The sequence below is a fragment of the Columba livia genome, chromosome 10 (genome assembly GCF_036013475.1).
Source record: "Columba livia isolate bColLiv1 breed racing homer chromosome 10, bColLiv1.pat.W.v2, whole genome shotgun sequence".
NCBI classification, from domain to species: domain Eukaryota; kingdom Metazoa; phylum Chordata; class Aves; order Columbiformes; family Columbidae; genus Columba; species Columba livia.
The window spans coordinates 3,468,673-3,495,991 of record NC_088611.1 but is presented as its reverse complement, the minus strand read 5'-3'; the positions used below and the strand labels follow the sequence as shown (position 1 = coordinate 3,495,991).

General features: G+C 44.8%; 1 protein-coding gene and 1 long non-coding RNA gene across 12 annotated transcripts in view; both read right to left on the bottom strand.

Moving 5' to 3' along the window:
• WNK2 (WNK lysine deficient protein kinase 2) overlaps window positions 1-1,637 on the bottom strand; it is a 112,362-nt gene extending 110,725 nt beyond the window's left edge. For 8 of the 11 annotated variants that reach the window (XM_065074966.1, XM_065074957.1, XM_065074962.1 and 5 more), the window contains exons 1-2: window positions 1,311-1,637; window positions 216-1,004 (exon numbers count right to left, since the gene is read on the bottom strand). In XM_065074966.1, the coding sequence (XP_064931038.1) occupies window positions 216-977 (762 nt within the window). In that variant the 5' untranslated portion in view covers window positions 978-1,004; window positions 1,311-1,637. The remainder of the gene's footprint in view (window positions 1-215; window positions 1,005-1,310) is intronic. The other 3 variants (XM_065074964.1, XM_065074965.1, XM_065074967.1) reach the window with 2 other exon arrangements.
• A 3,149-nt stretch (window positions 1,638-4,786) lies between these two features.
• On the bottom strand, window positions 4,787-15,604 carry LOC110363566 (uncharacterized). The gene is made up of 4 exons (XR_010475004.1): window positions 10,744-15,604; window positions 10,060-10,182; window positions 8,507-8,677; window positions 4,787-6,967 (listed from the first exon to the last, which is right to left on the bottom strand). It is a non-coding gene; the product is annotated as an uncharacterized LOC110363566 (long non-coding RNA).
• Between the last annotated feature and the right edge of the window lie 11,715 nt (window positions 15,605-27,319).

Here is a 27,319-nt window from a genome sequence, read left to right as displayed (position 1 = left end):
AGGCCTGAGAGGGTTAAGCCTGGGAGGAGTGTATATAAGGTGGTAGATTCAGAACCAATGAGAATATTGCGCTATAGTTAGACACTGGATACTAAGCTATGGTGACTATAAAGGCTGCTCAAAGCTGAGCTTCTGTAGATGACACCAGCATGTTGCCTTTAGCTCCTAGGCTTACAATGCAAAAGAAAAAAACCCGGAGGATCAGCTCGGCTTACCTGAAGTTCACACCATGCAACTTCCACCCACGTCTCTGTGTCCAGGCCCTTATAGACCGTTTTGAAGGATCCCCTCCCGAGTTCAATATCAAACTTTAGGAACCTGCCATCCAGCGAGGTGGCAACCGCTTTCATGTCAGCCTCCTCCTCAGGCTCCTCTTTCTTAGCCTTGCTCTGATCTTTGGAAGCATCTGACGCCTCTTTCCTCTCCACATCTTTGCCAGCGTCCTTCTGCTCCTCAGCCCCTCCGACACTGCCAGGGGCTGGCGGTGCCTTTGGCTCCCCCGCAGGCTCGGCCTCCAGGCAGACCTTCTCCACGGCCCCCTGCCCTGCCTTTGCCCTCTCCGCAATTATCCTCCTGGTTTTAGGGAGCAGAATAATTTTCCTCTGATGCTCTGACTCGGGGAGGTCGAAAGCAGGTTCCTCCTGGTCCGAGTCCACCACGCTCCTCCGCAGAAACCGCTGATGGACCATTTTGGGATCCCTGGAGCAAGGGGCGCGGAGCGGCGGGGCAGGTGCCCCCGGGGCTCCCGGCATTGCAGCGGCAGCCGCCCCGCTCCTCCCGGCACCGACGGGCCCGTCAATATTCATGCTCGTCTCCGCAACCGGGGGAGCGCTGGGCTCGGCAGCCGCTGGAAACCCGCCACCTCCTCCTCCTCCTCTTCCTCCCCGCCGAGGTGCCGATCTGGCATCGCCCCCAGTTTCCATTCGGTTTGAGGTTTCAGCGCTTTTCCCCGGGCTGGGGGAGTCACCGAGGTCCATGTCCGCGCCGAGCCGCTGAGCCGCCACCTGCGAGGAGCAAATGCAGAGCGCAGCGCCCTGACGCACCGCGGCCACGGCTCGGCCCCGGCCCCCCGACACCGCACCCCGGCCCCGGGGCTCGCCCAGCGCGACGATTCCCCGGGCAGAGCCGCACCGCGGCTTAGAAACGGGAGGGCTGCGACACGCCGGGCTCCGCGGGCCGAGCCGCAGCCACCCTGCCCACCCCTCTCCCCGCCCGGGCAGCCCCGGGCTCAGGTGCGCGGCAGGGCCGCCTCACCTGCGGGGGGAGCGAGCAGGGCCGCGCACAAAGCCGCGGCGGAGCCGCTTACTTACGTGCGGAGCGGGGGGCTGCCGTCCTCAGCGCCATGAGACGAGGATGAGAAGGGCGGCGGGGAGAAGGGGCGGTTACCGCTGTGCGTGAGCCTGGCGGGGGGTGCGCGCCGCGGAAAGGAGAGCCGAGCGAGCCGGCCGCCGGCAGCGGAGCTCCGCGGCCCGCCCCTGCGCGCTGCAGCACGCCCCTGCCCGCAATGCCGGCCTCCCGCTCCGCACCCGCGGCTCAGGGCGCCGAGTGCGCCCCTGCCCGCGGCGAGCCCTGCGGCAGCCTCCGCCGCACCCCCATGGGCCGCCGCCGCCCCCCGCCCTCCCCCGCTCCTCCGGCCCCACTCCGCCGCCCCCACCCTGCTGCCGCCGCGCTGCTTTTGTCAATGGGAGCCGCTCCCCGCCGAGCGCCCCATTTAAGGCACCGGCGCTCGGCGACCGCCAATGAGGCTGCGGAGGGCGGCCCCGGCCCGGCCCTGCCCGCCCCGCCGCCGGAGACAATGGGAGGGTCTCCGGGCCCCGCGGCGCGGGCGGGAGCGGCCCTGGGGGAGCGGTGCAGGTGCCCCCGCCCGGCGCTTCCCTCCGCTCCTCCGTGAGCGTCGTCCTGCGGGTCCCGGCCCAGCCCAGCCCAGCCCAGCCCAGCTCGCGGCTCCTACTGCTCCCTCGGGTCCTGAACGGCGCGGAGGTGACTGCACCAAGCCGCCTGTTATTCTAGGGTGTAATTAAAAGGAGGATTACTTAGAAGAAACCAAATATTCTTCCTACGCGTCATTTTTCAGAATCCTTCAAACGTAAAACATGCATAAGGACTAACTCGTGCATAACGTTTGATAACACATCACTCTGCCTTTCACTGCTATGGGTTTGAACTCGCTGTCTGCCGCATGTGTCTGGATTTTTCTTTGTTTGGGTTTTTTTCTTCATTCCTGGCAGTTTCTGAATTGTTCTCTGAATATTGGGCTCATGGTTCATTATGGGTGACACTTGGCATTGGACTAGAGAGAGGGAAAGTTAGATGTGGAGACCAAGGCATGCTTCCCCTCGGCTTAGTTTGGTGAGAGGACATGTCCTTTGCTAAAGGCTGCGCCCATCCACAGCTGTGACATTTCTGCTCTGTAAATTCATTAAAGGACTCTGAACTTCACTACTGTCAAGCTTGCTTTCTTAAGTATTAGATTCATACAAATATATGGTTTAGTAATTAAAATTTAACTATTTTTTTTTTTTTAATGAGGTGTTTTACCCAGTAATTATTCCCCAAGATTTCTGAAGGAAAGGAAGTTGACTGCCAGGGAACCATAATTAGTTTTTCTTTTAATTAATTCATTTTTAGTTAAAGATTATTAAGCAAAAACTTTTAAAATAAGAAAACACGTGGTTATTTTAAATAGAATCTCTGGTGTTTCCATTAAAAAAACAGAACAAAACGAAACAAAAAAACCCCAGGGTTATGGATACGTTTGATCTTACAATGGTTTGTTTTTCAGTGTTAAAATACAATATTTCTAGGACTTGCAACTGTGGTATAAACCACAGGTTTGCCTGTTATACAGAATTACCTATCATTAGTTCTATATGCCAGGCTGTTCTTTACTGACAGAGCTTTAGTAAACAGAAAACAATATGAAGTCACCAAGAGAAAAGCAGAGAAGGTTAACAGCTCTGACACTTTCTCCTAGTTATTATATAAACTTGACCCAGAACTCCCTTCCCAGCTACAGAAATCCTCACCACCAGGTAGAAAAAAAGGACAAAATCCAGGCTAATGAGACAACTAAAAGTAGCAGGCGACACTCAGCAGGTGGACAGAAGAAAATGGGGAATATTCTAGAGCTGACCAAATCCCAAACCCTGAAACCTGCAATCAAGAAAAATACAGGGGTTGGAGAGGGAAGAGACTTGATTCCCCTATTTGCCTTTCTCTGCCAGACCTTCCTGGAGGAGGGCGAATACCTGCACATGGGCAGGTGAGAAGAACATCCCAAACCAGGCTCAGGAGGACACACAGGCCCTGCTGAGCTGCACAGGTGGCTCCCACCTGGTCCTCACAAGAGCCGTCCTCACAACAGCTTCCTCACGGCTGAGCTTCCTCCGGGGTTCCTTCTGCTGTCCTATGTCGAAATGGTGCCTAGTGCTCTTCCAGTGGCCTTTTGCCTACTGAAAAATTAACATAATTTGCAGGACACAAACCTAATCGTGATCCACTACCAAATGCTCTGAATCTGTTTACATGGATGATTTTTAATAGTACTCAAACAGAAGGAAAAAGTCTTCTTCACACTTGTACTCTTTGACATTTCCCTTGCTGCTGTACATTTGTTCCACGCACTCCAGTGAGTAACCTTGGCAAGCAGCGTGACAACGCGTGACAACGTGCAGCATTGAGGGGACGATGCAGCACTCTGGCTGGGTCACACGGGCAGAGCAACGTGTTCCCGCCTGCGCAGCTGTGGAAGGGGTGCACAGTCTGAGCCAGGACTCTACAGCAGCTAACGATGGCCTTTCCCAGCAGAACGATGCTGCCCAGCAGATTGTGATTCTGGAGCCCTCAGAGCAGCCTGTCCAGGCCTTGCTGGGTGTCGGTGACCACCATGGACAGAGCAGCTGGATGGACATTCAGCTTGTGGTTCTCCAGTGTTCCCTGGTTGAGCCGTCCCACAGACAACCTGCCATTCCGCTGTGCCCCCCTGCGTGGCAAGGAGAGCTTGACAAATACACAGGGTGGACTTTAAGGAAACCTAAAGGAGAAGACCAACACGCTCTTCATTTCTACCATCCAGCCAAAGACCCCTCGGCTGATGGGAACAGAGCCCTATGAGGTCTGTTTCCATAAGCTGTTTTATTTGGTTTCCTCTACCTGCCTCAGTTTACCCAGAACAGAGACAGATTATTGATTCTTCTGTCATCCTGATCTCAGCTCTGCACAAGCCAGTAGATAGACAGACAGATAGATGATGGTATGCTTTATTACCAAAAGGCATAGAATAAGATAAACAGTTACGGTTTTCTTGATTGTTAGAGTATCACCAGAGCAAACCTGAAGCTGACTCACCACCAAGAGCACACTGGTGTGCAGGTGGCGTCGTAAATTATAGTGTGTTTTAACAGAATGGTAGTGAAGGTGCTACCTCAGACATAGGGATCCCAGTCAAGCATTTGACTTGGAGAACTGTTCTTTGCACGTCTGAAAAACCAACTGCTCATCCCTGTGGATGTCTCTTTTCCCAAGGAACAAGCAATAGGACAAGAGGAAACGGCCTCAAGTTGCACCAGGGGAGGTTTAGACTGGATGTTAGAAACACTGTCTTCCCCAAAGGGCTGTCGGGCATTGGAACACGCTGCCCAGGGCAGCGGTGGAGTCACCATCCCTGGAGGGGCTGAACAGATGCAGAGTTGAGGTTCTCAGGGACATGGGGTAGACGTGGACTTGGCAGCCTTGGGTTAACAGTTGGATTTGAAGATCTTGAAGGTCTTTTCCAACCAAAGCGATTCTATGGTTCTATGAAATTCTCTCTGCACGAGAAGCTGACTGAGCCACACTTCGCCCCCGAAGCACAGATGGGTATTTCCACTTGACGAGCAGATTAACACTGTTCTGTCTGTGACTCCCCTCACTGCTCTGCTGACTGATGTCAGGAACAGTCAGCCACCAGCTAACACAGAGCAGGACAGCTTGTCCGAGTTAATAGCTAGTGTTATTTTTAAAAGGGAGAAAAATAACCATTTTCTCCTAATAACAGCCATTCTTTTCTTTCTGTATATGTTAGTTCTGAGTTAGGAAGTCCAGTTCTCCGTGTTAACAGCTTGACTTCCAGGTTCTCAGATACTGAGAAATTTTTTATTTGTTTAAAATAAATGTTTGCAGGGGACTGTGGAAACATTTATGTTGGCCTCCAGTTTTCTATTAACTTGTTTTTTATATAACCTATAACTTGATTAAAAACAGGTCAAACACCTCTGGAGAGCTACTTTCAGTTGCACCGAGGGTGTGCTCTCAGCACTGCACGTGCTACTGGCCCTCATGCAGCCTTATATAATAATTGTGTTTCCTTTAAGATAACAACAATAATAATAATCTTAAAACCCAGTTTCACAATACATTCTCAGTTAGGTCATCTGTATTCTGTTCTCACTATTTGTTTATAGGTACAATAGTTCAAGTCATCGAGTTAATATAAACTTATGGCAAATGCATAAAAAAAGCATCTCTGTATGTCTCAGTGATGGATGCTGTTGGCAAAGTCCTGCCGCAGGTACAGCAAGCCAGGCAGCAAGCGGGGGGCAAGATGTGCATCCCCCACCTCAGGAGGGGATCAGCTCCATGTGTCTTTGTTTGCCCTCCACTGGTACAATATATTGTTCCGACATGTATGACAAACTCAAAAAATGGTCTGTGTTTTTAATTCCTATTAATAGGAGATTATACAACCTATAGCAATATGCCATAACACCACCCTTCAGGTTCCTTTGAATAAATGAATGTAAGGGTGCTGCAAAGAAGTGAATGGGCAGTATCTCCATTGCTGTGTGGGTTTATGAGGTGTGATCCCCGCTCCCCTGCCCAAGGAGCAGCCGTGTCCCAGCTCCTTGTGTTCAGGCCTCCCTGCAGGGCAGCTGACTCAGCACCGACAGCACACAGGTCGTCTGCATCTCTGTATCATTGACATGGAGCATCACCTCCCCATGCCAATTCATGAAGGTGACGTTTACTTTTCAGACGCGCAGGCTATCACCTTTCCCACCCCAAATCTGACCAAGGATTAATAGTTGCTTTAGAATTACTGCGTAATTCAAAAGTTTGTATTTAATTATTTATCTGCTTTTATTTGCCAGGAAATCATGGCTTTGAGCCTGCAATAAACTCAAATGAACCACCCAATTAATATCCCAATGCTTCTGTGTGGCCACGAGGATTGCAAGAGTTCAAACAGCTCATCGGTATTTTTTAAAACCTCTCTGCCTCTTCTTGTGCCATTTTCTGCTATGATCCCTGCAGCACCTTTATAATGAAAATAAAATAGATGGATGGAGCAAAGTAAAGATTAGAGCAGAATAAGGAACAGAGCAAAATAGACCAAATCAATGAGTCAAATGTGGCACTTCATGGCACAGTTGGGACTTTCGAAAATGTTAATGTTTGTGTGGAGCCTTTGCACTTTTTCTTCTTTTTTTTTTAGCAGCAAAATAGGCAGATATAAGACATAATGACAATGCCATTATTCTTTCTAACATAAAAGATGAGGCATAAGTTCTTCTAAGTTTAATAAGAACATCTGCTGATCTTGTCTTTGTGCAATTGGTTGTACTTGGCTCTTTGATCCTATTCTTTCTCACGAACTGAAGAAGCGGTGAGAGCATGTAACCTCAGCACAAAAACCTCCCTTATGCTGTGAGTGTTCAAGGGACCAGGTTCATTTTACAAACAAGGGTGAGAGCCAGCGCTGAGGCATGAGGAATGTGTTTGTCTGGTGGGTTCCAGTGGCTCTGAACACACCGCTGTGATCAACAGTCAGAAGTACGTCTGCGATGGCATTAACTTGAGCTAAAAACAATATAGAATCATAGAATGACAGAATAGTCTGGCTTGGAAGGAATCTTTGAAGCTCCCCCGGTGCCACCCCTGCCATGAGCAGGGACATCTTCACCAGATTCATCTACACATTCCCAAAATTCTGCAAGGAAAGAGAAAATCTAAAATTCAAAACATTCTTTTAAATCTGAAAAATAAACCAACTGTGACATAATTCCACCTATCTCCCATCCTGTATATCATAAATACCAAGATCCTAAGCCCATATTTTAACTTTTTCTTCAAAAAATTAAAACACCACACCATCTATGCTATTGCTTTCAAGAGAAGGGAAGGTTACCGTTAGTGGCTAGGAATCAGCATCTTGTTGATTAGAACTTAAGGCAGACTTTTGGTTTTACTGCCTTAGTAGGGATTTGGTCTGTTTTCCAGATATACTGACAACTGATGGTGTAATCGAACAGTAAGTTTGCAAAAGGATGTATGTGATAGCCAAAATCACTAAGCTCCACCAAGTGGCATAACAGAGAAGGTGTCACCAGAACGTCTGTGTGTTGAAGTGGCTTCGAAGGCGACTGTGGTCTCCCTTTTGCCTGCCATAACTGACCACACAGCTCCATTTGTTCTCTCACTCACACACGGAAGAAGCACATGGCAAAGATGCCCTGCAATATGACTACTCTTCATATAATATCCAGCTTGTGATCCTGCAGTACAAGTTCACTCATCCATCCCACTGGTTATGGAGGTTAATTGTGCAAATGTCACATCCCTGTGCAAGTGTTTGTAGAACTGCTGCCTCTGTGAACATGCACATCTGGGACACAAACAGCTGGGTGTTTAATTTCCCTTCTGGCAGTGTATCAGGCAGGACACGGGTGGTGGTACCAGCACAGAAAACGAAGACGGCTCCTGCCCTGAAAGGTTTCCAGCTGCTAAGTTAACCATATCCCTTTACACTAGGAAAATTAGATAGCGTGCGAGAGAAGCTGTCAAAGACGAGGGCACACCATAGGCCCTGACGGACGGTCTGCATCCTCAAGGCAGGAACACCTGCAGAAGCCCTCCTCCACGGGTTCACATTGCCTTTTCCACTCTGATTTTGCTAGACGGGTCTTAAGTTATGATTAGGTGGAGCCCAAAAGCTTCTCTGCTTTTTCCAGCTGTATCAGCTCTGATATGACAAAGCCTGTCACCAGCTTCATTGCACAGAACTCCAAGGATGTTACTTTTAGATCATTTAATGACATGTTTAATATCAATCCTAACACTGTGTTTTCCCCTCTCAGCGAATTGTTCAACATTGCAGTGCTTCCCCAGAGCAGAAGTTCTTGTGTTCCGGAGCTGCCAGACAGAAAGGCAGATCTCTCCGTTCTCATTTGCACATGCGGAGAGATTAAGGCTGAACATACTATGTGAGAGCTCCCGATACCCTGGGACATGTCGTATAGTGATATTAATAATAAAAGTCCCTTAAAATTACTCATAATAATCTTATCAGTAGTGCTTCTTTATTTTTTGTGATTTTTTTTTTTTTTTTTTAAGGGAACAATTACATGTTATATAGCTTGTTTGTAGTTCTGAATTTAGCATGGCAAACAAGTCAGATAGACCTTCAGTGTCACCAGGGCATAGAGGGAAGGAGCACACTGCGAGAATAAAAGCAGTAGCTTTGGTTTACCCTGCAATTCCTCCGTTGACTGAATGGGCGGATGGAGAGCGTGGCAGCAGCAGGAGGGACGTGCTGAAGCTGCAACCATCAGGCACCTCAGGATGCTGGATCGTAATCACATCAGCCAGGAACTGTTAGGATGGCACCTACACTCAAGCCAGGGATGGAAGGAGGGAAGAACTGAAGGAAGAAAGAAAAAAATAAGTAAAACCATCTTAAACTATTAGGGTTAGGAACTACTAGAACCAGATTTGGATGTCTCATTTGAGCAGAGAATCCTACAAATAGCTCTGCTCTTCTCTAAACATTTCTCTGTTCAGGAAGCAGGTCTTTAACATCCTTTCCACAAGGAGTCCCATGGAAAAGACGAGGGGCAATGGGTACAAGTTGCTCTCAGGATGATTCCACCCGGACACAAGAGGGAAATTTTTCCTGATGAGAACAACCAGCCATTGGAATAATCTCCCCAGGGAAGGGGTGGATTCCCCAACATTGGATACGTTTAAGATTCAGCTGGACAAGAGGCTGGGCCAGCTTGTCTAGAATGGGCTTTTGCAAAGAAAACTTGGACCAGGTGATCCTTGAGGTCACTTCCATCTGATATTCTACGATTCTGTGATTCTATGATTCTACAATTCTATGATTCTATGGTTAGAAACCTCTTAGAAATTGGCCTCAAGAGATTTGATGCTTGGGGATTTTTAAAGGAGTTTATATGAACTATTGAGTCTTGCATACAGAACTTGTATGAAATGAGAAAACTAAAAGGCGGACGGTCTGTGGTTGAGAATGCAATAACCTGAAGGCATTTTGATTAGCTGCCCTCCTCTCCAGATCGCAGCTGTTGAATCCTGTCATAACCCAAAGTTACCTTCTGGGCTAGGCTAACTAAACCTTTTTCCAGACATATTTCATTTCTTATTCTGTTTAACATCTTATCAAACAAAACACAGTCATCTTTGTTTATCAGCCTCTTATTAGTCAGACCAGAATGACTAAAGCTCAGTTAAACCCTCTAAGCTAGCTAAAAATAATGTTAGATTTTAATCTTTGCCCAAGACACTTTAATGTATTTTTCTCCCTCTCGCCTATTACTTGTCTAAGTAACGTCAGGACTGACATTAAAAGAACTTCCCTAACACAGAGGAAAAGCTATTACTATGTTCCCAAGGTTTAAAGATGAATGCCTTTTAATATAAAAGTTTCCTAGCAACATGTGCTCTTAGCCTAGAATATATTCCAAAGCCAGTGATGCTTTCAGTATTGTATCTATCCCTCTGTTTGAACAAGTCACTGTGCTCTGTTGTCATCCTTGTCTTCACAACCCACAGTATCACCAAAGAGTAGTTTTCTTTTCCTAGGTTCGGCTTCTCACTGTCTCCCACTTTGATCTTACACATGAAAATATCTACCCACCGTTGTCTAGTAATGTGTATTTTCTGCCTTTCTCCATCATTCTTTGGAAGAACCTTCTTTTTACTCAGTGAGTATCAGTCTCCTGAGTATTTCTGGATCTCACGTGGCTTAGACCGCACACTCTGCAGACTAGGGAGCTATTGTACCTGTGTTTGTAAAGCTGTGGATGCTTCAGGATGTTGCCAGACCAGCATCGTCACTCGTCCACCTGCAGCACCACATTTTCCAGCATTCTTTATGGCCAGCAAGAGCACCTTTCACAACAGGAACTACATCCCACACACAGAGACACAAACACAGAAAAAACTGTTATCAAACCAGCTTTTTAATGTGCTTGGGGAAGCAGTAAAGGAAGGTGAGACCAACACCATTTCCTAGGAAGCAATTTCCTCCTGACTCTGAAATATGAGAGAAATTGGTCATGGCCAAGGATGAGCCAAAACCAAAAAAGATATTGGTTACATGTCTGGTTTTCAGTCTTTAACCACCCTATGACAGAGCAAACGTGTGTAACACTGTCTTGTGTTGTGCGTGGCACCATGTCTTCACACCTTGTCCTTGAGCTCCTCTGACAGGGAGTTTTTGCTGCATGGGTGTAGAGGCTCAGATCTGTGATCTTAAAGGTTTTTTCCAACCAAAATGATTCTATGTTTCTATGGTTCTTCTTCCCAGGAGCAGCCCCCATCTGAGCCATCACCCTCTCCCTCCCAGTCCATTCCCCCATCACGAGCAGGTATTTCTAAATGCTGAGACACATGACAGGGGAGGGCACGGGTAAGGAGATGTGATTTTGGGGAATTAGTTATGGTAGAAAGGAAAAAAAAACCCACCTCTGACTATTTCTTGGAGGAATCAGGCCCAAATGCCTGGATTGTAAAGTGCAGACAGATGACCGTCTCCCTGGCAACCTGAAAAAAACACCATAAAGAAAAGTAGTATGTACCAATCCTCCGCTGTGAGCAGGGATACCGGCAGAAAGAGATGTTTAGGGACAGAGTGGAGAAATTACACAGCCTGAGGAAGAGGGGATGGTGCCTCACCCACAGCTGTTAAATAGATGTGGCTGCTACTCAACAACTGGAAGGTGGACGTCTGGAGCTCAGAATGGATGTGCAGCCTTCACTGGGTTCTGTGGCTCCCAGCAACAGTCAAGGATGTGGGGCACTAAGAGTTGCAGAGTGTGCGAAGGCCAAATAGCCCAGATCCCAAAGGGAAAGCAGCTTGCTCCTAGCACTCTGAGCATTTGTGTGGTCTCAGAGGAACAGGGGGGCAGTGGGATTTGGGACAGCTCCTTGCCAAGCCAGTCTTGTCTAACAGTTGCTTGTATGGGAAGAAATACCAGAAAATGGTGCAATTTGCTCTTTGCTTGGGTTTAATCTCCTTTAATAGCTATGAGAAACCTCTAACTACAAGGCTAAGCCAGGAGGCAGACTGCTAGCAAATACTCCACAGAGCAGCACACAGAAGGAATATCTGAGCCCTTTTAGGATCCCTTTCTTACTTATTTACTGTAAAAACATATTAGTGAAGTGAAAACACAGTTATGCAAAAGCAGCCGAGGTGGTCTGCTGTCAGTGTCTTTGTAATACAGTATTTACTTTAATATATCCCTCATCAGGAGGCCACAAGGCTGAGTTCCAGGTGCTTTAAAGAGCATTACTCTCAATTTACTCAGTTACTGTCTGCAATGAGAAATTAGCCTGTAACGCCACAGAATAACTCTGTTTCCTCATTTGAACAGAACTGCAGTAGCCCATGCCACGGACTGAAGGTGTCCAATGTCACCGGTGCCATCCGTGTTTGCTCCGGAGCAGCTGGGTGCTCTGAGGGTGCGAAGCTGGAAGTGGATCCCTTGGCACAGAGTCCCACAGGAGGCTGGACAGGAGATGGAGCAGCCTTACGATGGGTAGGAAAACTTCCTTGGGCTTTTCTGCTGACTCGGTGGCCCCAATGTTATAGGAGCAATAAAATAAATATAATATACTCTATACATTAACCTGCTTTCATTAGCAACCACTGCGGTCATCCTCATTCATGCATTATGGTATCTCATTGCAGAGGAGTCAAAATTGCTTAGAAAAATTCCAGCACATGAACTGTGAGAAGACACATGAACCTGCTCCAACTGTTTTAACAATTCATGCACCTGGGTGAGAGAGGAGATTTCTTCATTGCCTAATAAAGATACAAGTAATTTTTCTCTGATTAGGACAAAATAACTTCAGAGAAAGGGTCCTCCTGGTGCATTGGAGGCTGGTGGAGGAGAAGAAGGCTGTGGGCATTGACCCCTGAAGTCAGCCCACAGCCACCACCCTCTGGGAGCCAGTGGCTTTCTGAACACAAGTTCCTTGATGCTGAATGTTACCAGTCCAGCAACATTCTCTCAAGAGACTGATTTGGCCTTGGCAAAGAACAGAAATAACTAGGATTCCTCTGCTGAATGTCAGGAGTGTCTCACCCTTTCTCTCCCAGGGGACTGGGCTGCAAAAGGACTCCTGGAGATTCTGTATTTTTCTTGATTCTGTTAATTTTGGTATGAAAGGGGTATTTTTGGTTCTTGCTATGGGAGGAAAACATTCAGATAACTTTTCCAGTGATAACTGCAGTACACACAACAAAAGCTTAAGCCATATGTTTTCATTTGGCTTACAGAGCACACTTTTCACACTATCCTCTCAACTTATCAGCCTCTACATCTTATGTACTTTATAGATACCTGCCTTTCCTCATACAGTAGCTTTGGCCCCAGCCAGGTTCTGCACTGCTATCTTTTACTTATCGGTCCGATGTTTCACCTACCTGTCAGCACTCTCTCCATCAATCCTCGAAGACAACCCCAAAACAACTGCTATTAGATGCTTTTATCTTTTCCTTGAAACTAAAGACTAATCAGAGAGGTAAGTAGTCTAAACATTTTGCCTGAGGATGTGTGCTGCACCAGGGTTCCACTTCAGCTGTGCAATTAAGGAGTCTCAAAGAGTTTTCTCATTGCTGTTTGGAATACTCCAAATCATGATGTTGAATAATTTGAGTAAAGCAAATCTAAGATATATTATTTCTAAATTAAAAATCTCTGCAACAAGGCACTTTCAATTTGGTGCCGTTTTAGAGCAGCTTTTCCAGAAAGCCAGGAGATGTGGCAGAAATGGTTGGAACCAGTTATCGCCAACTTTCTCCAGACAAATGCAAAAATACTGTTGGAGAACAGTGTTTGCAGGTATTTTATGCTTCTTGTTTTTGAGATGAACACAGCAAGAAATGACTATCAAATATATACCGGTAAGAAAACAATTTGTCATGATTAGTTGATTAGTTACACCTTGCCATGGTCATGGTTTTGAAACATAATTGACTCTGTCTGACTTTCTGCAGTCCAGCGGTTTCAGACATCTTGATTCATGTTGTTCACAGAATCCCACAGGAGGAAAAGCCTTTCTTTTTCTAAAATAAAAACCTGACATTTTCATCCTGGACTCAAGTGCTTTGATACTGAGATGACAGGCAACTTATCTAGATTCTATTTCCACATGCAATTTTCACCCAGCAAGAAGCCTTCAGGCTTTAGATGAGATCAGACAACAATACGATTAGAAATACAGAAGAGTATAAACTATGCCATTTCTGATTACAAATTTCCCAGCACAGGTTTAGGGGCCCGCTTTCAGCACTACTTCCCATACTCTTTATGTTAAAAGCCAATCAAAAGTATGTGCCTCTTTCCTCATTGTGCTGTGTCACACCCTCTTTGTAATTTGGGTAATTTGCTTCACGACAGACAACACACCCAGAGAATCAAACATTGCGAGACCGAAGTTTTAAACCCAACCTGTGGTTTTGCACAGTTACTCCCACCCTGCCTGTCCCAGGACACAAAGCATGAGGCTGGGCAGAACTCACCTTCTAGCCAAACCTGCACGTGACAAAGTGCAGGATGCAAGCACACATATGGGAAAAATAGAGGCTAAATCTGGTGTAGATAGCGCGTGGTACAAGGTAATTTTCTCCCCTGAGTTGAAGCGCACATTTTGTCCACCATTTGGTTGCTTTGCACATGCTCTTCAGAATTTAATTCTGAGTGCTAACAGCTTCTATCCTGCGCCACATGCAAAGTAAGCTAATTAATGATACCCCCCAGCCCAGGGGCGCTGCCCTGCACACCTTAACAAAGCCACTGAAATTCAACAGCTAGAAAAAAATTGGATCCTATTATGCTCTAAGCTTATATTCATTTTTTGCTTTTTTAAGTGTACAATTATCTGCACTATTTCATTCAGACAGGTGTAAAATAATTCCTTCATAAACTTTAACTGCATACATTCATGATTACTTGTTATCATACATCCTTTTAATTGTCTGCTCTAAATTCATCGCCTGTATTTCAGCTGTGTACACAACACTACCAATAACGTAGCTTCAAAATTCTGCTAACGTTTGGTTCTTCTAAAATAAACTCTACAGAGCAGGACAGAACTCCTGGCTCCCCAAGCCAGCCCCCAGGAGGGGAGTGAGGGATCTCCTGGCACTTTGCAGTCTTCCAGTCGGAGTCCTTGTCGCTGCTCAGAGCCGGGGACAGGAACCCTCCTCCGCAGCCTCCGGGCTGCTTCAGCTCTAGATGCTTACAGTCATCTTCACAGAACCATAGAATCATTTTGTTTGGAAAAGACCTTTAAGATGACCAAGTCCAACCATTCCCCCAGCCCTGGCACTGCCCCATGTCCTGAGAACCTCATGTCCGTCTGTCCAACTCTCCAGGGCTGGTGACTCCAGCACTGCCCTGGGCAGCCTGTTCCAATGCCCCACAGCCCTTTGGGGAAGAAATTGTTCTCCAGATCCAACCTCAACCTCCCCTGGCGCAACTTGAGGCCGTTTCCTCTGCTCCTGGCGCTTGTTCCTGGGGAGCAGAGCCCAACCCCCCCCTGCCTCCAAGCTCCTTTCAGGCAGTTCAGAGATCAGAAGGTCTCCCCTCAGCTCCTGTTCTCCAGCTGAACCCCCCAGGTCTTTCAGCCGCTCCCATCACACTTGTGCTCCAGCCCCTCACCAGCTCCGTTCCCTTCTCCCAACTCACTCCAGCACCTCAAGGCCTTTTCTTGGTGTGAGGGACCCAAAACTGAGGACGAGAGGGACCAAAAGCTTTCTGCCAATTTTCTTGCCAATTTGACACTGCTCACAGTTAATAAAAATATTGTGCTGAAAGTCCAAGTGTATCTTTCTGACCTCAGTTTTGCTGACCAGGCACATAAACTTAATCTTAACTTCCTGATGCTGATCTTTTTGCAGAGATTCTTGTTCTTTCTTATGTTCACATCTTAAGATTTCATTTCTTATTCTTTGTATTCTGTATTGCCCTAAAAAAAGAACCCTGATGAATCTGAGGATGAAAAACCCAGGAATGCCTGTATTGATAATTTCTGATTTTTCTTTAAAATTTTGCATGATGTTGTCAGAAATTTGTTGGAGCAGCTCTTTTGTGCTGTTTCTGCTCTCTGCAAATTAATGAGACAAAGGCAAAACACTCAGAAGCTTCTGTGGGAGTGGAGCTGAGGATGTCCACTGCAGCAAGACTGCTGGTGCTCCTCAGCTTTGTGAATATCCTGTTCTGTGGCGGTTTGAGAAACCATTTTCCTCATTTCAGCAGTCTACATTTTCATTAACTCTCAGTGTGGTTATTCCTTCCCCGTGGGGCTGTAAAACTGTAAATAGCAAAAAAGAATAAGAATAGGCAATCAGTCGAATGACAGAATATTAAAAAGGCCATAAGTATTGCACAACACCAAAATAATTGCATGGCTGTATTAGAGAGTGGAATTCCAATCACAGCCTCCCAACTCCAAGATAATAACAACATGAAAAACTAGCACAGAATGTTTAATTCAAGTAACAGTGACTTTGCAAATTAAAACAGTTTAAAAGACAGGTTTTTTCCAACACCCTAATTTCCTTTCCAGATACCAGCTAAATTCTCTGAGCATTATCATCCTTTCACTGGAGATCTTAATGATGTTCTGTTATATGAGAATGAAGTAGAATTAAAAACAGCCTCAGCTGTTCACTTTGACTCTCCACAGCTATTTCCGATGAAACAGGCTTTCCTGTAAAGGCTAATGCCAAGCTCTGCGAAACACACGTGCATCCCCCTCGAGTGTGAAAATCCTCACGTCTTCACATCAGTATAGAATCAATGCACACTAATAGTGGGTGCAATCCTGGGGAAAGGGTGGAAGAGGGAGTCATATAATCACATATTGGTTGGTAGATCAATGTCTTGTGTGCCCGCCATTCTGGGAGAGGCAAACCCAGCTGCTGAGTCATTGATTATCTCAAATAATACACATAGTATTTTCTGTCCTGAACACCTGCGTGGCTTTAGGCATTTAAGATGAACTCCATTATCTCTTCCATTACCCTCCTGAAAAGGATGGAGGTCTTCAAAGGCTTCAAAATCTGTGCTATTTCAATAACTATAAGAATTATTTTACTTCCAGGATTTTACTCTAAAAACTATATTTAACCTTTCAGGGCTTTTGTCAGAACACCATAGAGAGGGTGAAATCTGTGTTGCTACTGGAGACCGAAGTGAGGAAGGGATAATGTTTTCTGACAGTACCAGCTGACAACGCATCATGAACACAGCAAACAGTACCTGAAAATATTTGTGTTAGACAGGGAAATTTGAATTAGACAGGGAAAATAAATAGGGTGCAGATCTCACAATGAGCAGCGGATTTTCAAGGTTTAGGAAACTGTGAGCACCTCACCGGGAATTATCGCGAGGCTGGTGTACTTCAGTGCATACTGAAAAGGTTAACCTACAGTTTTTGTTACGTTGATCTGTAATAAACTGCAAACAGGGTGAGAACTTCTAGAGGGTGAATGTGCCACCCTGTGCAGGACAGGGAGCCGTCTCTCCACTACTGGGCAGGTCACTTCTTGGCCAACCAGTTGAACCAGTTCATGACATGTAGTGACATTTAGAATATACGGCCTAAACCGGCAAAATCACTAATTTCTAAAGGAGATGTAAGTTAAAGTCTGGCACCTTGCTGAATGGTGGCAAATACTGCGGGGAACAATCGCGGATTTCATCTCGCCTTCCATTCTTGCTTTAACAGGTGCTTTAGGAGGTTTTATAGCTTGGCAATTTATAGTAAGCAGAATAACTAACGCCTCTGCCATTCTTATTTGTGAATGGTTTTTTCAATAACTTGCTTGCACTTTATAAAAGACCGTCTTCAAACAGTGCAATTTAATATTATAACTACTTTTTAAATACTGCTGTAAACAAGGGTGTAGTGATTTTATAAGCTGGAAAATTAGGTAAAACATGGGGCTATAATTAATTTTTGGCAGCTTTTGACAACAGGGCACAGAGCATTCTGTACTGCATCTCGTTACCAGTTTGAACAATCTTAAAGAATAAAATATTTTGTACAGATTTGCTGTTGCATAGATGGATTTACAAAGGTTTTCAGAGGTTTGCAAAAATATTTCCTAAAAAATAGATTAAAAACAGTTATAAAAATAATTTTTAAAAAATAAAGCAAAACCACTTTCCTTCCTTTTTGTGTAATATCCAGGTATGTCTGGATCTTTTGGATCATTTTATGGGGCAGAATTGCTCTATATAAGGCAGTAACATAATACTTCAGCAGGGAACTCTTTCTTTTAAGCATTTATGTTTTCTAAAACGATATTCTAGTTTCACCAATAGACTCCAACTTCAATAAGTAATTGAAACTGTATCTGTGTTCAGTAGATTGGACATCGCTGGTCTGAACTACAGGGGAACAAAAATAGACCTTTCTCCTCTGCACTGAAACCCCGGCGGTTGAAATCAGCTCTTCCCGCTGATTTCACAGATTTTACAGCAGGATTAACTGTTCAGTGCCAAATCCTGCTATTGGGTACGGATCTATTTGGTTTCATTACTAAGTAAGAAGCATTGGACAAATTAAAGATCTGTTTCTAGTGTGACTATTTAAATATATCTGGTTGCCCTTCAGATTGTTTATACCAAGGGCATGAAGGAATTAATGATAAGAACAACATCAAGGGCTGTATCACAGCAAGGAAATCACCACTGCTTGGAAGTGCGCTTTCCCAATGTGCCAAATGTACCTTTTTTGCTAGAAGACAGTGACAATGACTGAGTACTTGTCCTTCCTCCCCTCAGCTCTGTCCCATGGGTATCAGTAGCCTGGAACAAAGGGGCTGAGCTGAGCTCAGCTGGGCTGAGCTTGCAGGGTTGTTCTGCTGGCAGGTCCCCCGCTGTACATCACCCACAGAAAGGGCGCTGTGCCCACAGCCTCTTGGAAGCCGCTGCTGCTACAAACTCCTTTTTGGCACAGCCAACCTGGAAGCATCCCTGAAAGTTTTCTTTCCTACAAGGAACACCCAGAGGAGGTCAGTTTTGCCGAAGTGGTATGAGCCTATCGGAGGAATGTCATGAGCAAACAACTAGTGCTTTGCAGTACTTTTATTGCTATCATAAAACAAAAGCAGTTCTGTCCTGTGAAGAGGGACATGGGCAGCGAAAGCACATAAACCCATCCTTCCCAAACACTGGAGCATCCAGCTGTGGGGACACCCAAAACTGGAAGAGCAACCAAGGGAACAGAGGTGCTGGGAGTGCCAAGGAGAGGGACAGAAGTGGTGCCAGCAAAGCAGGAATGTGGTGTCTCTCTGGACAGGGATGGGAGAAGATCAGAGACACTAATCCTCTAACCCAACACGGGCATCCTGAAGGCGCTCAGTCTGCTTTTACCAACCTCCTATGCAACGGCTTGCCAGCATTGTGGTGGGTGTTTGAGCAATACCAGCCTTTGTTTTGTCGAAGAACGAGGTGACACAAGCTTTGCACAGCCACCTACATGGGGACAGGCTGAGTGCAGTGTGGTGGCACCTCACCGGGATGCGGTGTGGCTCAGCAACAGCCTTCTGCAGGCGTATGTATGTATTTAACCCCGCTTGCATCAACATAAAATAGCTCTCTTTGCTTTTCTTTTGTCATAACAGTTTCTTCACTCCCAAGCTGGAACAGAAGAGTATTTTCCCACTTGATTAATGCCCCCCTGGCAAAATGACTTATAAATAGATATAGAGCAGGTGTTCCTGAAGTGTAGAGGGCTTGAGCCTGTCTACCACATTCGGTTTCATAATCAGGAACATCCTGCTTTCCAAGATTTAGCCCTCCTCTTTTCCATTCTTCCGACTCAAAAATAGGGCCCTGTTAGATCCTTTCGTAACCACCATATGGTGCCTAGAAAACCTTTCATGTATTTGCGGTTCCCCAGGGCTTGCTCTAGATTTAAGAAATAGACTTCTGAGGATGACAAGCACTTATGCCAGCTCAAACAATTTTTAGAGGTGGGGTTTTTATACCACTTTTCTAGTGCTCAATACATTTGTCCTGAAAATAGGCAGTGTCTCAAGACAAGTGGCTCCTCAGTGAAACTGTGTACGGCCTTTTTGATACTCAGATTTTTTGCCTTTTGATTTAAAATGCTTGCTCTTGCAATAAAAGTACACGGAGGTGCAAGATTTCTACTCAGTTCTCTAAGCATATCCATTACAGCTCCTCTTAGTCGTATTCTCCCTGGCTACCATTTGTCTGGCTTATCTCTTACCTACTTTTCTCAGTAGCTTTTATTTCGAAAATCCTTTTGCAAACAGAATCAAAGGTTGTGCTCCAGGTGAGGGTGCGATGTGGCTTTCAAATATTACATGATTACATTTACAGTAGTATTTATCTAGATCATTATTCACCTTCTCACATTTTCTGAGATGGCACCACCACATGCTGATCAGCTTCCCTTCATTTCATCCTGGCAAATTTTATAGGTATTTAAAGCTTCTTTTCCATTGTGGGTTGTTTTTATCAACCCTGAATTATATCTACATTGTGCCTAGGTTGGTTAGGTTTATCTGAAATCTTTAGGTTTTATCTTTTAAGCTAAATTTCCTCCTGAAAACCCTCAGATATCAGATAATCACATTTATTTCCTTGTCCTCTTTGTTTTAGGGGTTTCTATAATTTCTTCTGTTCCAGAGACAAGGATAATTAGTAACCAGTCTTGAAAGATTTTGTGGTTTTGGAGTGTACTATTGTTGCTAGAATGAATATTCCCATTCTTCTGAAGGCATTTGAGACAGCTGGAGGTAGGTGAATTGATCTGAAGAAATGAACAACTAAAATTCCCTACAGAAAAGACCACAGATACACTCTGGGGTTCATGAAGTCCGTTCATTCCTTCCCATTCTTTCTGGAAGTTCCTTGTTCTACTTGGTTTTGACCTCCACAGTGGAAGCAGAAATACTTAACAATAATCACATGTCACCTTCCTTAAACCACTGGAATGTCAAAGATGTGCTCCAGATTGTGCAGGCACTTTGTTTTTGGGGGACTTCTGCCCAACTCACCACCCTAGGACTAATCAGAGTTTTTCTAAGTATCTAATATGTAGCTGTCATTAATTACAATGTAAATGAAAATAAACGAGGTTGCATTTTCACTATGAAGGTTGGTTAGAACAAATACAGCACCCTTATATTAGTCTACAGTAGATGTAATATAATGCCCAAAAGCCAATGGAGTGCTGTGATGAAACTTAATTGAGCACTCTAAAAAGCATGGGCTTACTGGAACCAATAATTGGAAGCAGGCACATCTTTAGTAACACACTAGCCTCTGGAAATCTTATTAACACACATTTCAGATGTTAGCTACAAGAAAAGGTTAGCAGATCATCTCCTCTAGCTTAGTTAATTACTGTGACATTAAAATACATGGTCGGTTTGGACGCAGGCCCCTGGCAAAACACCATCCAGAAACTGGCTGCAAGATGTCCTGTGACAAGGGTTGTAGAGAATTCCTCAAGATGAATGACCATCCGGAGTGAATCTGGTACAAGAGGCATCATCCCTGAACGTATCACCCAGGGCTGGTACGCACAGGGCAGCAGCCGTCACCTCACCTTGCCCTGGGACAAACCCTTCCCCAAGCCCATCTGCCCAGCTCCTGCCAGCCAGGTCACCAGCTGAGACTCTGCAACGGTCCCTTCTCCTTCATTTAGAGGGTCTTTCTTTACATTTTCCATTTGGGTGGTTCAGCCATCTTCTCTGGTGGAAACATATTGCACAGAGCAAGCTTTCAGCGGAATAGCAGAGGCATTTTCCTTGCTAAAGCAAATATCATTTTGAGGCACCCAAGATCTTAACAGCTATAATAAAAGCGAGCATGATGACAAACACTGTTATATTTGTGCACTTGTGAAATAATTTGCAAAGTTTCTTACCACGAAACAACAACGAGAATATGTTACCCAGATTTCCGTCACTCACAAAATGAGTATATTCTTCACTGATCCAGAGTTTCTACACTGGTGCACAGGAACTGGTCTGGTTAAAGCATGCGCTGCCCTGGATCACTGCCTGGTCAGCTCACGGTCATGGAAAATTCCCATGAACCAGCAGCTATAGGAAGATTCAGCAGGGTCTTGCAACCATCCTGCCTAGTATTGTCATCTTTATAGGGAACTGTGGGCTGATTTCCACGGTTGCTCATTCTGGAGCTGAAGTTAATGAGCGTAACAGCAGGATAAACCAGCTTCAGACACAGAAAAATAGGGAAAACCCGCGAGGAAGCACTCGTGCATAGGAACAAAACCTCTTGTCAGGTTTTACACTGGAGCATTATTTCTGCTGTCAGAAAGGACAGACCTTAGTGAAGAGAGACAGTCTGAGTGCAACTGCAGAGAGCTGGTGTGTTCTGCTAGAGCTGGATAAGGATTCACACGATCCAAAAGCCCTTTTATGCTGCCAATAACATAAATAAAGTACATAGTGCAGCACTTTCAACACCCTTGTGCTTTCAGCAGTTCTCCAGTTTGATGTATATTTTCATTACGGCTCATATTGGTGTGTGGCTCTATTCATCGCTCATATTAACTTTCTCCATACCTTCTTTCTGCGATAAAAAAGAGATTCTTCCTTCCTTGCACATAGCAACCCAATGGCAAGAGTTAATGGACCAGATTATCAGAGAACAATCCCTATCACATATCACAGCCGGCCTGTCAGGCGAGTCTGGTTTGAGGAAATTTCCGGTAGCTGTGCTTCCTCTACCTGCATAATCCCTTTGACATTTTCTGAATGCAAGTTATAAAATAACTGAATAGCCAGGTATAATGGCACTACCCAGTTAACTGCTGATAAATCTAATTTGAAGAATATTCTCTTCTTTATTGTTAAAAGAAGACAGTATCAGTATGCACCAGATAGTAGAGCAAAGCTGTCTTGATTAAAAACTAAGCATTGATATTTTTTGTTACGTTTAGATTAGATCAAGAGACAGAGAGTTTCTGCCTGTTTTCATTACATATATTTGTACCAAGTACATTTTTAACAAAAATGGGATACGCCATTAAGGACATGAAAAGCTGACAGCAGTTTGCACTGAACACTGATATTTCCAGAGGACTCCAACTGATTCAAATTACCAAAGAATGTAATCACTTCTGGAAAAAAAACACCCTATTGTATAGTTAGTAACTGAAAATTGCTTAAGATAAATGCCTTTTGGGGGTTAAATTGCCCTGGAAGGGAAAAAGAGAGCAGTGATTTTGCTGCATTCTCACCCTGAGCAGCCAAGGACTGGATCCCATCAGTCTACTTGGAGAGACTGGGACAGCACCCTCCCTCTGACCGTCCCTGCCAGGTCCTGCAGAGCTGGGATTTGCACCACAAAGTCAGAAGAAACAGGTAAAAAGCCATATTATCTGTCTCTAAGTTATTGCACCATGAACCTGGAAAGGCTTGGTTTTGCTCTAAATGGTGACCACGCTTGTTCGGACTGTAATTAACAGGGCAAAAAGGGAAGGAAAAAGGAAAAGGAGAAAGGAGAAGAAAGGAGAAAGGAGAAAGGAAAAAATGAAAAAGGAAAATGGAAAGACGAAAGGCTTTTGCATTGTAAATCCTGATGCATTATAACCTCACAGGCTTCATTCAAGTCAGTCAGAATGTCGTTAATCAAGCTCTGTGGTAATAGTGCAACACCAACCACTTCAGATGTTGCATTGCTCAAGCAAAATAAGGTCCCATCCAACTTTAGATGGATATGCCATTTTAATAATCCAAAAGGCCTCAAACTGAATTAGAGAAAATGTTAATGCAAGTTTCTCCTCATTTTTTTAAAAAAATCAAATACATTCCATCCTGCGTGCAAACTCAAAAGAATACAAAGGCGTGAGACAGATTTGAAGAATTGTAGCAGGTTTTCCTAGAAGTCCTGATGTGGATCAGCTCTTTCCAAGCTTTTAAATGGCAGATTCAAAATAAATTTGAATAGGTTTTGGAGCCTGCACCTGTTTCCTCTCTGTGCATTCTGCACACCAAGGCCTCTTGACTGACCTGCTCAACTAGTCCCCAGGCTGAGCTTTGGAGCAGGGGCCAGGGGTCTCAGGAGCAGGGTTTGTGGGAGCAGCACATGCACCCACAGAATGTTCACACTCCTCGTGGTCCCACAACTCTGCTCCAGGGCTGAGCCAGCCCCAGTTCTCTGCTTTCTCTGAGACAAAAAGGGAAAACGCGACTTTTGGGGGCAAAACTTAAGATCTAGTTGGAGACGTTGCTTAGCTACACACGGGCATTTACATTTGTGTTGCCTGTCAAGTGAGGAAAAAAGACAACTATGTTAGAGTAGCAGGGCTAAAAAAGCACTTTAGGAGAGGTCATCTAGTCCAAACTGATGCTCTGAGGCAGGCTTGTCTGAGCATATAAAACTCCTGCCAAGTTACATGTTGTTCCAGCCTGTTCTTAAAAGACCTCCAGTGGTGGATAATCCACTTTTCACAATGCAGGCCAATGGCCAGAGCCTCAGTGGAGGATGCTTCCCTCACACCAACAAAAGCCCTTTCTATTATGTTTTGGCGAATGCAGAAAGGAATTTCTTTTATCTCATAGATCAGGCTAACTCCCTTGCTTGGTTGGTTTCTGTCAAATGAGCTTTGAAGATACCCAGTAATTTCAGTCCTAGGAGAGCATTATGAGCTGTTCTCTGATGAACACATCATCAAGGACAACAGCGTAATGGGTTTTTAAATTGTTTCCCTTAGTCATAGGCTTAAAATAAAAATTAAAAAGAGGCGTAAGGAATAGTACAAGCATTAGACAAATGTAAAAGGGATGCTTAGACACCGTAAAAACCAAGGGAGACCATAATTACAGAACATGTTTCACTGAAAGTGTGAGTCACTAGACAAGACTAAAAACATGCTTTAAACATACATATTCAGCTGTTCAGCTGATAATAATAACAATAATTTTTTAAAAAAGAAGCCCAAAGACTTTGGAGCTGGTCTCCTCAACTGCTTCTGATTCCTAAATCTGGGAATGCAAATCAAAACGGCATCCTCAGGTGCTGCAGCAGCTTGTGCCGACTCACCCCAGCTGCCAACCTGCTGCTGCATCTGCAGAGCGTACAAACATCACACAAAACCTACCTGCAAACCCAAGGGATGGTGAGAAAGATGACTATGTTGCACATATGGCTTGTATTTAAGCGGTGCATGAAATGCATCAAGCTGGGCTGCCTGTGAACAGCCTCGTATCTCAGCAACGTTGTGTGTGCTGTTAAGCTCAGACGGGAGTCAGTGGAGGTACTTTCAAAAAAAGCAGGTTCGAAAAAGCCATTTTTAACCACAGTACACTTGTCTGCACCTATACGAGGTCATTGTAAGCTCAGTATGCCATAAAAATCCATATGTTTAACTACAGAAGTGGCTTTAGCCTGATATACCAGCTATGCATTGCAAAGATTACAAGGACTAGTATTCTTTCAGACATGCAAGCAATAGTACAAGTATAGAACAGCGGCATGGGTTAGATTTCTTTTGCCCAGCTCCTAATAATGGGAAGGAAGAGCAAAAATTGACATTATGTTTTGGGAAGGTGGAAGTCAAGGTCATGAGCCATGTGGCTAATGTAAACAGATGTGTGAAAACTGCCTGTATTGACACTTCTACACAACTAATTTACAACCTCCCAGCTACCAAGTGGAACCCCAAGGCTGCACTCCTGTTGCTCATAGAGCCACAGGCAAAAGAAAATGGTACAAACCTAAAACCACTTCATGTAACAAGGAGCAAGAAGTTGTAATTGTGAAAGACACAGCTCATAACCAAAGGTAGGGCAGTCTGCCTTGCATCTGCCTGGTGCAGCTGTGACATGGATAGTGTATGTTGCAAAGCAGCTAAAGCTTCAGGGCATTGATACGCACCCAGCGGTTTCGGGTCTCAGACAGGTTCGTTCTGTAGAAGGCAACACCACCAGCATTTTGTTGAATGGCAGAAACTGATCTTTCCTCATTTGCTCTTGCTTCTCTGAAGACTTTGGCCACAATTTCTTCTCCCCCTTTCATTACAAATTGCAGAAGAGATGAACACGTATTATATTCCAGCCCTCGAGGTTGGCCTACCCCCCACATTCACTTCATGTTAACTCAGCTGCTGCCAGGCTCCTTGCATCTCTGCTGATGATTTCTGCTGGGGCTTATTTTGGTATGAAATGCTTTCTGATGCAATCTGCTGTAAACTTACATTGTGGCCTGAAAGCTATCCTACAAGCCATGCAGTGAGGCCCCATCATGCCAGAGAAGTTTCTTGGGATGATATTCTTTTCCTGTCAGCTATTCTGTAATTTTACTCTTTCATGGGTATCAAACACAGGAGAGGGATGCTGTACCAAATTAACTGTCTATTTCCATATTGCAGGAACAGAAGGGAAAGTCACATAATGTGCTGTAGTTTCATGGGCTGTGGTGGAACTCTGAGACTCTTCTTCAGCAGAGAACCTGCTGCCTTAGTCTGTAGAACCAGAGACGCCCATGGGCTGAAAGGCACATCAGGAGGTCTCTAGTCCAACCTCCTGCTCAAAGCAAAGTCAACACTGAGCTCAAATGAGGTCCCTCTGGGCATTACCCAGACATCTCCAAGGACAGAGATTATACATCTCCGCTGGGTCCTTATTCCATTGTTAATTATCATGACAATGAAAATTATTTTCCTTTACATGTAATTGGAACCTCCCATTTATGACCACAGACTCTTGTTTTCCCATCATGCCTTTAGGGAAGTTGATCCTGATAACCACCTCATAAGAAAAGCTTCTGTCACATTCCCTTCTCCTCCCCAGGCTGTATAAGTTCCCTCTGCCTCTCTTTATAGTTCATGTGCTACACCTCCTTGATTATCTTAGGGCACCTCCTCTAAGCTCATTGAAGTTTATCAGCATCAGTTTATCCTCCTCCAGGTCATGGATAGATACACTAAACTGGACAGACGCCAGCACAAACCGCTAAGGGACTCCACTTGTCACCTGTCTCCAGGTTGAGCATGGACTGTTCTTTGAGCCGAACAATCTAGCCAGTCTTTCACTTACCTAGTACGTTATGTTGTTACTAGATCATAACTAGACAGACACACATCCAGACTATGACTCTTGAAGTCTCAACTTGGCTACAAGGATGCTGTGAGAGGCTGTGCAGAAGCCTTGCTAATCGAGATGATAGACAACAACTATTGCTCTCCTGTTATCCATAGATCTCGTCATTTCATCGCACAAGGCAACCAAGTTGTTCAAACATGAGTCACCCATGGTAAATAGGCTGTTCCAAATCATCCCCTTCTCCTTCACACACCCAGAAACAGCTTCCAAGAAGACTTGCTGTGTGATTTTTCTAGGCAAAGTGAGGCTGACTGGCCTGTAGCTCCCTGGATTGTCCTTTTTACCCATTTTGAGGATAATTACAACATTTACGTTTCTCTAGCAGTCAGGGTACCCCACCACCCTATCTCCATGACCTTTTAGAGAAACTAGGCTGTGTCCTTGCAGCAGCTTTTCTAAAAGAGCTGTAGAATACACCAATGCTTCACTTTTAGAACAGTTATTTCGTTAGCAGACAGTAAACGGTTTCCTGTCTTTCCACCCATTAAGACCTTATGTTGTTCCTTCTTTTGTTGATGCCAATATTTTTATCATAGCTTTAAGAGCCCAAAACTATGTCAAAAGAATATTTTCCATCCTGCCTTTGCCTGTTTGAATAGAATAATTGTTTGAAACCCCACCTCAGAAGCCAATCACATAGCAATGTAAAACAATTACACTGTCTTAGCATCATCTTTCAGGAGTTAGAGCTGCTTAATGCAGCAGATTGCAGCTTATATACTGACAAGGTCATTTATCAGCAAAAATACAAAAATGTCAAGCAAACACATCACATAAATATAACTCCATCAAACATCAAAAGTTTTCTTCAGCAGCCCAATAGTTCAAAACTTATGTAACATACAGAAGATTAAGGAGACACCAAAAACCTTTATCCAAGTTAAACAACTGTGGACAACACTTGTATAA